General features: G+C 46.9%; 1 protein-coding gene across 3 annotated transcripts in view; it reads left to right on the top strand.

Moving 5' to 3' along the window:
* The first annotated feature begins 9,029 nt into the window (after positions 1 to 9,029).
* Positions 9,030 to 14,282, top strand: part of PLB1 (phospholipase B1) — an 81,813-nt gene continuing 76,560 nt past the window's right edge. Inside the window, exon 1 of one of the 3 annotated variants that reach the window (XM_039569984.1) lies at positions 9,030 to 12,515. In XM_039569984.1, coding sequence (XP_039425918.1) covers positions 12,467 to 12,515 — 49 coding nt within the window. In that variant the 5' untranslated portion in view covers positions 9,030 to 12,466. The remainder of the gene's footprint in view (positions 12,516 to 14,282) is intronic. The other 2 variants (XM_039569983.1, XM_019282398.3) reach the window with 2 other exon arrangements.

Below are 14,282 nucleotides of genomic sequence, written 5' to 3'. Positions count from 1 at the left end.
GACCTTGTGTGTCCTCTTCTGTCAGCACCTGCAGCTGGGATGGGTGCTTATCCTGGAGTGATGATCTTCCTCCCCCTGCTCTTGTTGTCCTGGTGTAGGTGAGGGGTTTGCTGGAGCTGTAGTTGCCTGTGGCCAGGCTGTTCCCAGGCAGCTACAAGGAACAAGGTTGTGGTGGCACAGAGCAGGAGCTGCACAGCGAAGGTCTTGGCAACTTGAGGTCCTCCAGGATGTACCTGGCTGGAGGAGGTCCCTGACTGCATAGGGCTGCCTGTCCTAGAGGACTAAAGGAAGGACCTCCTGACAGTATGATTGGCTGCCTTAGTAGGGTAGGTCTATCCTCCACTCCTGGTGACTGACTGGTTCCAATTCTGGTTTTCTTTTGTCACATGGCTCCAACTCTGAATTTTTTTGCGCAGCTGTTGCCATTTCTCTGTTCCCCAGAACCAGTGGCAGCTCCACAGGCACGTTTCTGGTGGTAAGGAGGGAGGCAGACTGTTTCCACAGTGGGGCTGTACAAAGGGCTAAATCCTGTGACCCGGTGCCATGGGGAAGAAAGTCATTACTAATCCCTACCATATAGCGGCTCCGCCTGCCCAGCAGGATCAATGGCGCCATCTCAGCCCCATTATGTTGACTCTGAATCAGCAAGGAACGCCTAGGAGCTGGGAGGAGAGGGCTCCTCCCTGTGTGGGGTACTGCTGCCTGCCTGTGGGACAGCCAGGGCCTCCTTTCCTCCCCCCTGATTTTGGAAAGGTGTGATGAAGTGCTCAGCGGTTGCTTACGCCCACAGGCTAGCCCAGACCCTAGAGCAGGACGGGCAGGGCAGAGACCCTGCCAGGATGCGCACCAGGCTCACCAGCTCCGGGAGCACGGGGCGAGCACGGGAGCTGCGCAGCGTCCCGGCTGAGGCCAGCCGGTTCTTCTGGCAGGCAGAGGCAGGGCTGGATCTTGGAGCCATTTCCAAGGAGCAGGCTGGCGCTGGGAAAAGCAGGGAGCAGCTGCCTCTTTGCCCCCACGGCCACACAAGGCTGCGAGTCCAGCATTTAGGAAAGAGCCCCAGTGAGAACTTGCCCATCTCTCCCTGTGCTGCTTGCGAAAACAAAGGGCGACGGCTTTTCAGACTATACCATTTAAGGAGTTCCCCAGCTTAGTGAACCTCGGCTGACCTCAGGGTATACCGAGTTTCCAGCTCAGCGGAGCAGCGTTTCAGTTGAAAGCACGCAGCCCAAAACTTCCCTCCTTGCATCTGGGGAAAGGGGGGGCTGCTGGAGGATGGGCAGCTAATGACAACACACAGGAAAAAAAGTGATGTCGGTTACTGGCTTTCGGATGCAGCCGGCTCCCTTCCTAGGAAGGACGTTGTAGTCCAACAGGATCAGCTTGAATGTGAAGCAGCCTCAGCAGCTTTTGGCAGGCCCTGGGTCAAGGGGGATGGGAGGGCAGGCCCACAGCACCGCTGGGTGCTGCACGTTGGGGTGCAGGAGCAGCGCCCCAGCAGCGCAATGTTTACAAAGGTGAAAAACATTAATAACACGCACTATGCTCCTCCTGTTGTTTCAACAAGATCAAGGTGTGTACAGGGGAGCAAATGTGTGTGTATGCATGCGCGCACACACGCACTTGCCGCGGCTGGTGTGGAATATCACTCGGCGCAGGATTATTCCAGCCAGGCTGCAGTCAATACTGACAAATACAGTATACGTCCCGTCTTGCCCACAGCAGTGAGGGAGCTGTGGTAGGCTCAGTGCTTTCCTCCCTCTTGTGAAAGACCTGGGGTGTTTTCAGCAGTGTGAGGAGCTCGGGTCCCAATCGCCTCGGGTGCCAACAGTGTATATATGGTCTTGCTGCTGCACCAAGAGAATTGGAGGGGAGCGACTCCCAGCCTGGCGCCTTCCTCACCGCCAATTCACCCCTTCGTGCTCTGCCCTCTCGGCGTGCTGCAGGAGACAGGGGTTCAGTGTAAGAAAAAGAAAAAAAAAGAAAAAGAAGAAAAAAAAATAGCATGTGAGATCATATAATTAAAGATGGTATCAGAATGTCTAATTAGGATGACTGAGAGAACTTGGCTGGGAGACGCAGCCAAGAGCTGAGTTAGTGTGTTTGCCAGTCCAAAGCTCCTTAACAGTAATTAATCCTTAAATGTCCAATTGTTCAGAGTTCAAGGAAACACCTCCTACTACTGTACTTTGTGTTCCTGTTAAGCAAGGAGACACAGCAGGGCGTGTGCCCTTATTCTGTAAGAGCGACACGCCTAGGGGTGTTGTTAGGAACTAGACCGAAGGTTGAGTATAATTATTAACTACCTAAGAGTTCCCAGCATTGCACAATTACCCAGGCCGCCTTGCAGCTGTGCACTCGCCCTGTTTGGGTTTTTCATTGTATTTTTTTTTCTTTCTTTTTAAAATAGAAATGCTGAGCTTTAGCGGTGATATGTACAAATCCTCCTGAAGTGTCATCTGTTCCCCTTCCAGTGTCCCTTGTGCCACTGAGTTGGGATGCGGTAGCAGAGGGGGATGAGGGCAGCACATACACCTATATACATGCTGTAGGGCAGCCTGTGCCCTTCACTGAAATTCAATAGACTTATTTACATCATCTGCAAATTTGACTCAGAGATTTTCCCTTTGTTTTGATGCTGTCAATGACTCTTGCATTAACATAAAAGCCTTGGCTATTTACTCTCGGGATTTTTATTCTGTTTGCATTTTTGAGGTGAGTTGTGTTGGGTTTTTTCCCTTTGCTAGTATTAAGTGAGGGGAAAACCTGGAGGAAAGAAATGTCGGTTTGACATGATAGGTGAGCTGATCTGTTTGTCCTGCTACAGGTCTTCTGCCGTTCTCGGACCCTGATCCAGGCAGTCACTGGGATGGTTGAGAAAGGGTGCTCAGGTGTGGGCAGCTGGCACTGGCCATGGCAGGCAGGTGGGTTTGAGGAGCAGAGCTTTCCTGTTTGGTGCCTTCAGGAAAGCCCAACTCAGCAGCGGCATCACAGCTCGATGGCAGACAGGAGGGGGGATGTGTCATTTCCTCAGGTGCATCATCATCTTTTAACTTGTGTTTCTGTGTTTTTATCCTCTCCCATCTTTTTTTAATTGACCCTTTCTGGTGGGCGTGGTGAGGGCCCAGCTGGGAGCCGGCCGGCCAAAGTCGCTTCTGCAGGGGATTATTAACTCGGGCGTCAGCCAAGGCCGTTTAGTGTTTATAAAATGCAGACAATTAAATGCAGTCACAGCCCTGCAATGCTATAATTGGAAAGCAGACTGGGACGATGTCCACCAAGAGGGACCGGCTCCCCGGCACCAAGGAGGGATGGGCAGGCAGGGCTGTGCTCTCCTGCCAGCCCAGCCAGATTCGGACTGGGCCACTCTGTGCAAATGCCCAGCTGGGAGGGTCCCAGCCCTGCCGAGCCTACAGGCTGTGGATGTGAAAACACAGGCTTGAGAGGGAAACAGGAAAAAAGAAGGAACCTGCCCGGGGCCAACTGACAGCCAGGAGCTGGCTGGGTGCCTGCCTGGGTCCCTGGGTGCAGACTGCACTGTGTCCCTGTGGGTCTGTGGTAGGGGTAATAGCATTGCTGCTACAGGCATGGATCAGGACATGAAGGCCCTTCCCCTGTCAGGCCACCATATGGGTAGGTTGAAGGGACCGGTCTTATCCTGTGGTTGCCTCCTTGGGATGTGGAAATAGCCATTAACTGAGCCCTGGGCTCCAGGCTGGCTTTGGGGTCACAGTCAGTGGGGAGTGGGGTGGTTGGGGCTGTTCCCAGATAACGCAATACTCCTGCAACCCAGCCTCCACCCTTAGCGGGTCTGGGACCGCAGCACCAAATGCCATTGATGGTTGTTCCCCACCAGTGGCTGAATGGCCACTGGGAGCAGCATCAGGCAGCTGTTGAACTCACTCTCCAAGTCTTCCGTGAAGTCTGGCAAGGGAAGAAGATGCTGAGTACTGGATTGGGATCGCCATAACCCTGCTCCAAGCTCTGCAACTGACTCACTGTTTCACCATGAGCACATCACTTCACCTTTTTGTGACTCAGAATTTTCATCTATCAATTACGGATTTATGATGTTTAATTAAGGTCTGTGAAGCCCTTTGAGATCCTCACTTGAAAGATGCTGTGCAGGCATAAAGTGCTGTACGCAATGAAGAAAACAAGAGAAATTAAAAGGTCCAGACAAGAGAGAGGAGAGGGCAGGTTTCCGACTGCTTGGTCTCCCAATTACATGCTCCTTGTTAGGATGGCAACCTCACTTTAACCTGTGGACAAACGAACTTATTCACCCCTTCTTGCAGCAGACAGGCGATGACGTGCAGCAGTGCCTTACTCATTGGTTAGCCTTCAGTCATCTTTCCAGAAGTATGAGCAAACAGAGAAGGGGGAAGGGAGTAAGGGCGGGTGAGGAGTATGAATTCCAGAGAAAAGGGAAGTATCAGAAAGCAAGCTAGGATGTGCAAGGGCCTTTATCACTGCTGTTGAGATCTAGCTCTGCATAGTAACAAACAGGAATAGATTTCATCTGTCCTTAGAGGTACGTGCCCTGGAGCAGGGAAGAGCTGATGAATTACAGCAGAGAGGAAGCAAGGGAGTCTTCTTATGCAAGGCATCTCTTTCAGTGTCAGAGAGGAGGTAGATTCAAGGAGTTTGAGGGAAATGTTTGAGCTTAGCTAAATGAAAAGTTGTTTTATCTACGTTTTTTGAGATAAAGGCCTTGTTTGCAGAAGTCATGGAACACACGCTCTGAAGTTTGTGCTTAAAGTGTAGGCATAAGCTTAAGGCCTTTGCTGAATGGGGACATGCCCAAATTTATTTATGTGCTGGGTGGAAACCAGGTCTAAGGGGTGGAAATCTTACAGCAGTGCTATTAGCAGGACCTTGAAGGTCCCCAGGAGCCGCAGAAAGCAGTAATATGTGAACAGCCTTGCTATACTATTCATAGGGACAGGTTGACCTGGGGGAGGAGTGGGCAAAAAGCAAGCTCCATCTCCAATCTTTATTTTCTCCTTTGCTTGCTGTACAAACAACCCTGTGGAAGCTGGCTCCAGTAGGTGTGGTCTGTGTATGCACTCCTGGGTGTGCCGCTTTGTTGTGTTAAAAGGACCATTCCTCACCTGAAAGCAAGTTTCCAGGTTGTCACTGACAGTCACATCAAAACTCGTGACCTCTCCCATCCCCCGCCTGCGTGCCTTCCCTCTTATATAAGAAAAACAGAGATGCCTGTTGAGATGAAACCCAAACTAGTCCCAGGTTTGGTGTCTGCCTTTGTTCCACACTGATCTCAGACCCCTCTGCCTGTCTTTCTTCTGAGCCGCCAGGGAAAACAGATGCATAGTAATTACTGCTGGCTAGAACAGCCCCCTGTGATCAGAGTAGCCATCCTCCCTCTTCTCTTTCTCTCCCAGAAAAACCTCTCCTAGTCCATCCGAAAAAGTCCATCCAGCTTTCCCTAGGGTTTCTTAAGCTTCCTGTTGGGCTGGCTGGTCTGCTCTAACTCCATCTTTCTGAAACTGCTAGTGCTCCAGATTTGGCACAGAGCTTAGCATTAGTGAGCACTGTTTTGGAGTAAAGCAGAATAATGACTTTCCGTGGCACACTTATGACACTCCATTAATATATTCCAAAAGAAATGTTTTTGTTGCAACTGCAGCATACTGTTGACTCATTATATGATCCACTCTAATTCCTCCAGATCCTTTTGTGTAGTACTGCTGCTTAACCAATTATTCCAAGTCATCCATTTGTGCACTTAATTTCTCCTTCCCAATCATAGTACTTTGCTGTGTTTTTATTGAATTTTAGCCAGTTGATTCTGAGCAGCTTTTGCAATTTATTGAGATCACTTGAAATAATAATGTTTAGATTAATTGTTCAGAAAATCCTATGGACAGGCCCATGCCTGCACCTGTAGCTGGTTCCAGAGCCCAGCCTTTCCATCTTAAAAACAAAGGCCTCTAGCACTTGATGGCATTCTTGCAATATTCTGCTGAAATGTCAGGATGAAGCCTGGCAGAACTGTGAATTTTGGAAGGCTCTTTCAATGGAAATATGGGATAAGAGCATCTGTTCAGCTGGCAGTGGCTTTTGGTCTCTGATCATCTAGCATTGGTTTGAATCACTGTTATTTTCTGTATTATTACTGGTCTTCAAAGCATGCAGTCACTGAAAATATGCAAGCTTGAAATTGGCTTCTGACTGGGAGGGAGGAGACGGAGCTGCTGCTGTGTGATGGTACACCCGGGCAAACGCCAGTCACATCAAGAATGCTCTGGCCTGGACTGCTCCTCCGAAGGACTGGAGGTACAGCTCCGCGGCCGTGACATTTTTTCCCCACTCTCAGCCGAAGGCTCAGGATACTCGTTGTGTTCAGGAGTGACAATGTGGGAATTTGGTGTCCTCTGGTGGCAACGGCGAGAGTTACAGCTGGCTGGAGCAGGCGTGACCCTCCGCACGCAGTTTGTCGCTCAGGCCGAGTGTCCATGTGCTCCTGCCAGAGCACTGATACTCCTTTCTGCCCTGCACCGTAAATACTTCTAGTCCAGTCTGGCTTCCGTAGTTTCTGTATGCTCAGCCCTCCTATTTATTTTGCGTCTGTTTACCTGCTTCCCTTTCTGGAGTGCTCAGCTGTGTGTGACTTTGGGTTTAAGATTGACTTGATGGTGTTTGCTTGTTGTTCTCCTACGATTTCTTTGCCTCACAAAAGGAAATTTAGTTTCTGTAAGCACCTCTTCACAGTTACAGAAGGCTTCAGCTGCTTGGTCCCTTAGTAAAATAAATGTGTCTGTGTCCAAAGGCCTTTCAACTCACTTCTCTAAGCACTGAATCTGTTACCCCCAGGCTTGCCTCAGTGCAGCTCCCCCCATTGGGTGAAAGAACTGGTGAGCAAGAAGACACAGAGCACCTGGACAGCCCAGCTCTTTTAGCCACAAAACAGGTGAGAGCAGATCAGAGCATTGCATAGATGGTGAGCACTACAATGGGAGGACGTATTTGCCACAATTTGTGTTGTGTGAAGTATGTGAAGGGAGCACGCCAAGCCATGCACTTCTGGCTCCAGGAGCTTCTGCTGGTAATGGATGAAAACTGAGTAACCTTGAGCGCTGTGGAATGTAAAGGTCTCTAAGAGTTTGGTGCAAATGCAGCCAGAAAAGTCAGTCTCATCCCTTATGAGGAAAAGCAGCCTTACCTCCTCTCCCCATCTCAATCACTATGCTACCACTTGATACTCTTATCTTTTTCAAGAGCAGCACAAGTATTAATGATGCAAAAGGAATATAGCACATCTGGGACTGGCTCACTGAGGTCAAAGGAATACATTTTTTGACATGTAAAGACAGGCTGAGAAATGAACTTCTGTGGGGGAGTGTGCATAGATGGGCTAGCAAGTCTGGGACACCGTGGCATCTAGACAGGCTGACCCCACAGAGTCTGTATGTTGCACCTTCATGTGGGAAGAGCTTCAGAGAGCACAGGTGAGCCAGGAGCTTCCCACGCTGGCTGCTGCAATTATAGCACTGGCTGAAAACAGAGCCCCTTTGTGGTATGATTACAAACAGCCAAAAGCTGGCACTGTTTTGGGAATTTTATAGCTTAATGGAAAAGAATGGGAGAAAGGCAATACTCATGTTTTCATTTTATGGAGAACCACAGTGCTTTGAGACTTGTTCTTCAGTTCACAGTGGTGTTTATTTAGGTGCCTGATTTCCATGTAAGTTTTGAGAATTAGGTACTTTGCGTGTGAGCATGAATGAACTCACCCAGAGACACATCAAGGGAGCACGCATTTTCTGGTTCCTGCTGTCAAATGCCATCACTGTCTATCAGAGGCAGGCAGACTGCTTCCCTCTTCTATCTGCCTTCCTGCCAGCACTGCTTTCTCTAGGCTGTGGTAGCACTGGTGAATACTCTCAAGTCTGTGGCTGTAAACAGGGCTCCCCAGAAATGAGCTTTATCTCCTGATTTGATAACCAAGGGACCAACTGAGGAGGCCACAGGAAGTATCTGGTCCCCAGCTTCTTGCTGCTTACAGACTCAAACGAGTCCTCACAATACAGAAAAGTAAGTAAAAGCAGTCTTTAGCAGAGGATCTTTAAATCTTGGCTTCTGCTGTTCTCCAGCTGTTCAGAGTTCTCAGCAGCCTTGCAGCTATCATCGGGCTTCAGGGGCTCCTGCCCACAAGGAGCCAGGAGGATTTCAGCCCTATGGCATGATCTGCAGCTTGCCTGCATCAAAGGCCCAGAGGCTGCTAGAACAGGCAGTGAGGAGCAGTTCCAGCTTTTGCTGCAAAGGGCACAGTGTGTTTTTGTGACAGGCAGTGGGGAATGAGGGACCTGTGGCAGATACACAAGGTGCAAAGGCAGGCTGGGCAGCACCAGCCTCTCAGCAGCCCCGAGCAGTCTGTGGAGATGGACTTTATGCTGTACGTTAGTGCCAGCCACAGATGAGTGGCTAAAGGGCTTGTGCCCTCAGCAAGTAATCAAACAGTCTGTGTGGGAAGTTGTGCCCTACTTCAGGCACAAGGAAGAAGTTTCAAGTTTCATTCATTTATTAACTTTGGATTGGAGATTTTGTTGTTACATTGCTGCCTTCAGGTACTGGTAGGTGCTTGCAGGAGAGCACTGCTTCATAGCTCATCCAAAATATGGCTATAGTTGTGGTGGTGACCTTGCTTATTTGTGTACTTACTGCCACAGCTTAGGTCTCTATAGCAGCTATTCAGATCTAACTATAGAAGTCAAGAGTCCAACCATGTGCTGAGCTTAGAAAAATTTAGGGAAGTGTGTTTGAGGCCTTGTGTTTGCATTTGTTTTTATCAAGGTTTCTTTTTTAAAGCCATTTTAGAAATTATTTATATCCTCCTTGCCTTCAACTCCAAAAGCCTGGGCTTTCTGAAGGACTGCACTAAGCATTACAAGGCCTTTTTCCCGCTTTCAGTAATCTGACCATAGGCAGACTGGTGCTTTCAAGTTACACATTAACGTTTGTGTTCTTCTTTTCCTTGGAGGATTTGCACTCCCTCCAGCAGGTGGTAGCAGCCTCCTGCAAGCTGTGCAGCCCTCCTGCCTGCTGCCGCAGAATTGCTGCCTGGTGATTCATGTCCCTGGCTGCCCTTGGCCTCACTTGATCTCCTCACCCTCTACTGCATGTCTGAACGCCTCTGTGGAGGAAGATCTTCTGTCTAGGTCCAGAATATGGACTAAATTTACCAGCAGTGTGAATCACAGAGGCAAGAGGAGGCAACGGCACAACATCACAAGGACACATGAAGTGTCTTGCTGTTGTGTATGATTTATTCCTGACATTTTTCTAGCACTGTCATGTTCTACCCATCACAGATGAGTACTTCATAGATGGAGCAATTCAGGGATATGCTTCCTAAACACAAAATTCAAGATCTGATGCTTTGTCAAGGCAGTAGGATTAGCTGAAGCAGTGACAGGTCACAGACAGGCTCTATCTTCAAATGAAATGGAAACTCGATCTGCTTTGTATTTCCACAAGAAGTCCTCTGCTCTGCCAGTGCAATGTGATAGTTTTGTGGATGCAGTGACATTATCCACTGATATATGGCCTCTGCTTATTAGCAATTGAGCTGGCTACCTCCCTAAGTTACTCAGTACAAGGTTGTGCTTGTGGTGACAAACATCTTGGGTTTAATTATGAATGGTTGAGTTCTATGGAGTTTTTTTGTCTGTTTGGTTTTATTGTTGTTTTTTTTTTTCTTTTAATATGCAGCCATACCTTCATTATTTGTATTTTAAAACAGCAGTCCTATAGGTGAGGACCTAGATAGGTTGAAAGAGTTTTGGGGTTTTGGTATTCTGTATGAGTAAAATAAATGCAGACAGAAGCTCTGTTTAACAGAGGAGATAAGGAAAAACTTAAAGACAAGCTAGAAAAAAAACCCATGGCTTTCCCAGCTATAGCTCCCTCACTGGGTATGAAAGGTGAAGCTTTAGGTATATTATAAGCCACCCAAAGATGTAGCAATGAACCAAAGAGTTTTGCTAATATGCTTCAGCACCTGTGTTTGAGTATCTGTTTGGGTGTTGCTTACTTTAAAACTGTAACTGGGGCTTGACTTTTGTTTTTGTGGTATTTTGCACTGTTGGACGTAGACCTGTGAAACAGGTCCTCTGCTCGAGAGCATGCCAAGGCACAAAACTTCTGCTCTTCACCACCAACCCTCATGCAATGCTCTTCTGTGCCAGTTGTGTTATGAGCCCTCTCCATCCAGGGCAAAGGACAAGACAAGTCACACGATTCAGGCAGGGTTAACTATCAGGCCCATCTAGCTCCTTGTCCCACCTGAGCAGCAGCAGGCGCTTTAGGGTACACACAAGATGTTCTGTGTTGATCATTAGGTAATCAGCTACATAGCTGCAGTTCCCTAGGGTATTCCTAAATACCATCAGCTGAGTGTTGGTTTATGGTCTGGAACTCTGCTTGCCTTCTGTAGCTGCATCTAACTTTGCCCTTGCAGTAATGCAAAAGCTTTAATTTGTCTCTGACACCTTCTCCATCTAATAGAAAATTCTCTCTTCTCCCTTTTGCAAACTTTTTTGATCTTTGCTGCTGCTTGTTATTTGCTATTCAGTCTAGGAGCTATTTTGATGCTTCAGTGGTGGGAAGGAGTGTTTACAAGAGATTTACAAGCCTTGAAGTTAACAATGTCACATGTTTAAAGCGTTTGTCTGTGTCACTGTGTCATATGTCACAGTGTTTAAAGGCTAAACTTACTCTTGGATCTGTGGTTTATGGCAAATGAATGAATTAATGCTACCTTTCTTTTCATGTTTTGCTTTGTGTACCATGAGGAAGAGACTTTCTGGGATTTTAAATGCTTCCAGCTCTTCAAGAAGTCTGTTTCTCAGACTTTTGATAGTGAGAGCTTTCCCTTGAGGAATGAAGAAGCCACAGACCCTTGTATGTAATGACGAGACCCACCCAAGGTAACTCCCATCTGTGCTGAGACTGTGCAATGCCACCTTGACTGAGATGTGATAATGGTCCTGACCAGCCTCACCTGAACCTCCCTCATTCTGACCACTTGCTTGGGAGTTCCACTGCAGCTCAGCCCCAGCAGGGCTTGCTGGTGTGGGGCTGTGCCCCAACAGTGAGTAAGCCTTTAACTTTTCCTTACCTTACTGGTCAAAGGAGTTTCGGTGTCAAACTGTGTTTCAGGTGTGAGACCCCCAGGCAGAATGAGCTTATCCCTCTCAGGCTCAAATGTACAGCTGTGTCTGAGGTGAGAAGCTCCTTGTGCCGGTGTGTTTTTGCTGAGTTGATAGTGGAGACTCAGGGGGTGGAGGAATTCTTTCCCTTGTCTATGTACATTCCTCCTTGAAGGTTGCTCTGAGCAATAGCTGTTCATGTTCAGAATTAATACAGCATTCTTGGTTTTTGAAATGTGAAATGAGCACAAGATCTACCTCCAACGTGTTCCTTCAAAGAATGTCAAATTTCTGTCATGAAACAACAGAAGGGCAAAATAAACAAAAACCCCTTTGAAGGATGGGTTAGACTGCCTGAGTTGGGTGTGTTAGTGGTTTATTTAAGCATTTAAGGCTGTTTATTTAAGCAGACTCCCATTATTCATGTAGGAGCTCTCTCTGGGTGTCAGAGAGCTCAGAAGAGGCCAAAGGTCACTCTGTTGTTTTGTGTGAGGACAGCAGGCTGCTCTTCAGAGGTTTGACCCTGACACTGTAATGGAGGCATAGTGGTAGTCTCACTGGGGAGTTGTATCGTGGTCTAGCTGGCATTTCTGCATGCTCTTTGACTCTGCAGAAGTGACCGTGCTACTGTAAGAGTGTCATAGCGAGGGGTTTGGAGACCTGTGCAGTGTGAGGGCAGAGTTACCGATCCTGCTTGTCTGACACTGCTCTGTCTTGGCAAATACTGGTGAGGCATAACCCAGTGAAGGAAAATCCTCCAGAAGAGGAACTAGGGGAAGGGAAACAGGCACAGCATGAGTCTGGTTGAAGGCAAGAAAGAGGCAGGTAGGGAAGGAGACAAAAGGAAGAGCACAACCTTCCTCTTTGGGTGGGTCTGGGCTGCTACATAGGGTTCAGTTGACCTTGTTGCCTCAGGAGCAGAGGCTCCTTCCTTGCCTGGCAGAAGCAGGCTAATGCCAAACTAATGTGTTATGTATTGCTTGAAGAGCCTTGACCCTGCTGGAAGCTGACTCATGTGATCTTGGTCCTTAGATTTGCTGAGAACTCCCCTGAAAAATGGCCACCTCTCTCTGACGCGAGAGAAGCTGTACCCATTCTTTGACCCTTGGATGGGCAATGAAATGAGATATTATTGTCGCTTTGCTTTCCAAAGGTAGAAGCAAATAAGTTTTATGGCTGCTGAGTTACCAACTTTTAAGATATAAAGGAGGGAAAAGGAAGAGAATTTCTTTCTTCTCAGCCCTAACATCTAACACACAGCACTCCAGGATTATCAATTCATAGAGGTAGTTATCATGAAGCTGTTGTTAGGTGTGCTGTTCCTTTGGTTGCTCTCCTCAGAAGGTAAGTTTTGAAAAGTCCTCTGAAAATTTGCATTGCACAGTATTTGGGAACCTCTATTTTTAGTTGTTGCAAGGTGGGTGTGTAGCAGGAGTTTTAGAAGCAGGATGGAGAAAATCTGTGAGTAAAACTGTGATCTTAAATGCAGTTTTGGGTATATTTGATCATTTTTTGATAAAGATGTATGCATTGGTTTGCACTGTTCTGGGGATAGAATGTATCTTATGCACTAAAGCTTTCTGGTGAGAGAAACATCAAACAATTAGACTAGCAGTGAGATCTGTGCCAAAATGGTGCAGAAATTCAAGCAAGGAACAGAGGTTTTCTCTGAATTTGTAACTATGATAATCTTCAGTGATAGAAGGTTATGTGAATGGTTAACCATCATCCTGGCATTCAAGGCATTGTTCAGATTTCTGTAATATTCAGGGTAGGCTGGAGACCTTGTTCCCTATACGAGGTCTCTAAAGTCCACGTTTGGTGCCAATGACAGTTTTGTAGGTGCTCAAGACTGAAAATGTTTTGTATGTTTTGGCTTTACTGGCTCTGTGCTTCAGGTCTCAGCCTGTAAGACAATAATGATAACTAGTAATAGTGCTTTACCTTAGCAGAAGGCTGTGATGTCAGTGTCTTCAGAGGGTTATAAGGTGCTCTGATAAATAATAAGCTGTTAGGTTTTGGTTCCTAAAGTAATCAGAAGAAATTATCACACCTGAGCTTTTTAACTTAGGGAAAAATATGCATGGTGACTGCAGTTCCTCTGAAAACTTAATCCAGGAAAAAATATGTTGATTAATAAGAGCCTGTAAGAATTGTTCATTGAAACACATTAACGATAAGAGCAAGGGAGGAAGGAGTTAGAATCTTTCTCCCAAATTTTGGGAAAATTGTCTGAAAAATACTTCCTTTTTTTATGTCAGGAAAATTGAAAACACACGTTAGAATTATTCCATGGTATAGTAAGGGAGTAAGTATAGTACTGGGAGTAACAGGAGTTTAAAAAGTTGCCCTATGGAAAGTGTAAATCCAAAACAAACTAAGAAAACTGGAAAGGTTAAAATTTGATCAGCTAAGCCAAAAATTAATCTGAAGAGAAACAATGAATTATTGTTGAAGGAATGAAAACCGACACATCCTATTTCAAGTTCTTCTGAAACATGGAGTCTGTAGGACTGACTGATGTATAAAAGAAGGCTGAAGCCTGACAATTTCTTTTTTTCTTTGGTGTCCTTACATAACAGCTTAAAAAGGGCCTTGCACTCCAAGCCTTTCAGCACAGGGGACAAGAGGAGTAGTGACCAAATCCTTGAACAAACTGATGCCAAATATAGAGGGACTGCCAGGATTAAGTGATATCCACCCAAGGGAGTGAGCCAAGCAGAAATATGAACGTGTCCATTTCATTAACTGTGATGCTCATATTGATCGGTGTTGGGATGTGGGCTCTGCACGTGTTCAGAAGTGGTCTGGATGAAGGGTGGGTTCCAACTTGCTGGTGCAAAACTGTTCAGGATGTTCAGAATGAAAACTTAAACTAAGTTTTCCCCTTGTATATTACTCTTATCTATGTGTACACTATGGTGAACTCTAAATAGATACTGCTTGACCTCAGAACACAATTGTCTGAAGACATCAGTGCTAGTGACAGAGAGAAATTAATTCAGGAGTTAGCGAGAGAACAGCATAAAAACCATGTTGCTGCTGCTGTGTACAGGGCCACAGTTCACCTGCATCTTGACAGGCATCTGGATTTTTCCTCTCAAAAAAGAT

Source organism: Corvus cornix, chromosome 3, assembly GCF_000738735.6.
Source record: "Corvus cornix cornix isolate S_Up_H32 chromosome 3, ASM73873v5, whole genome shotgun sequence".
In the NCBI taxonomy this organism is placed as follows: domain Eukaryota; kingdom Metazoa; phylum Chordata; class Aves; order Passeriformes; family Corvidae; genus Corvus; species Corvus cornix.
This window is presented reverse-complemented; position numbering and strand designations above follow the sequence as displayed.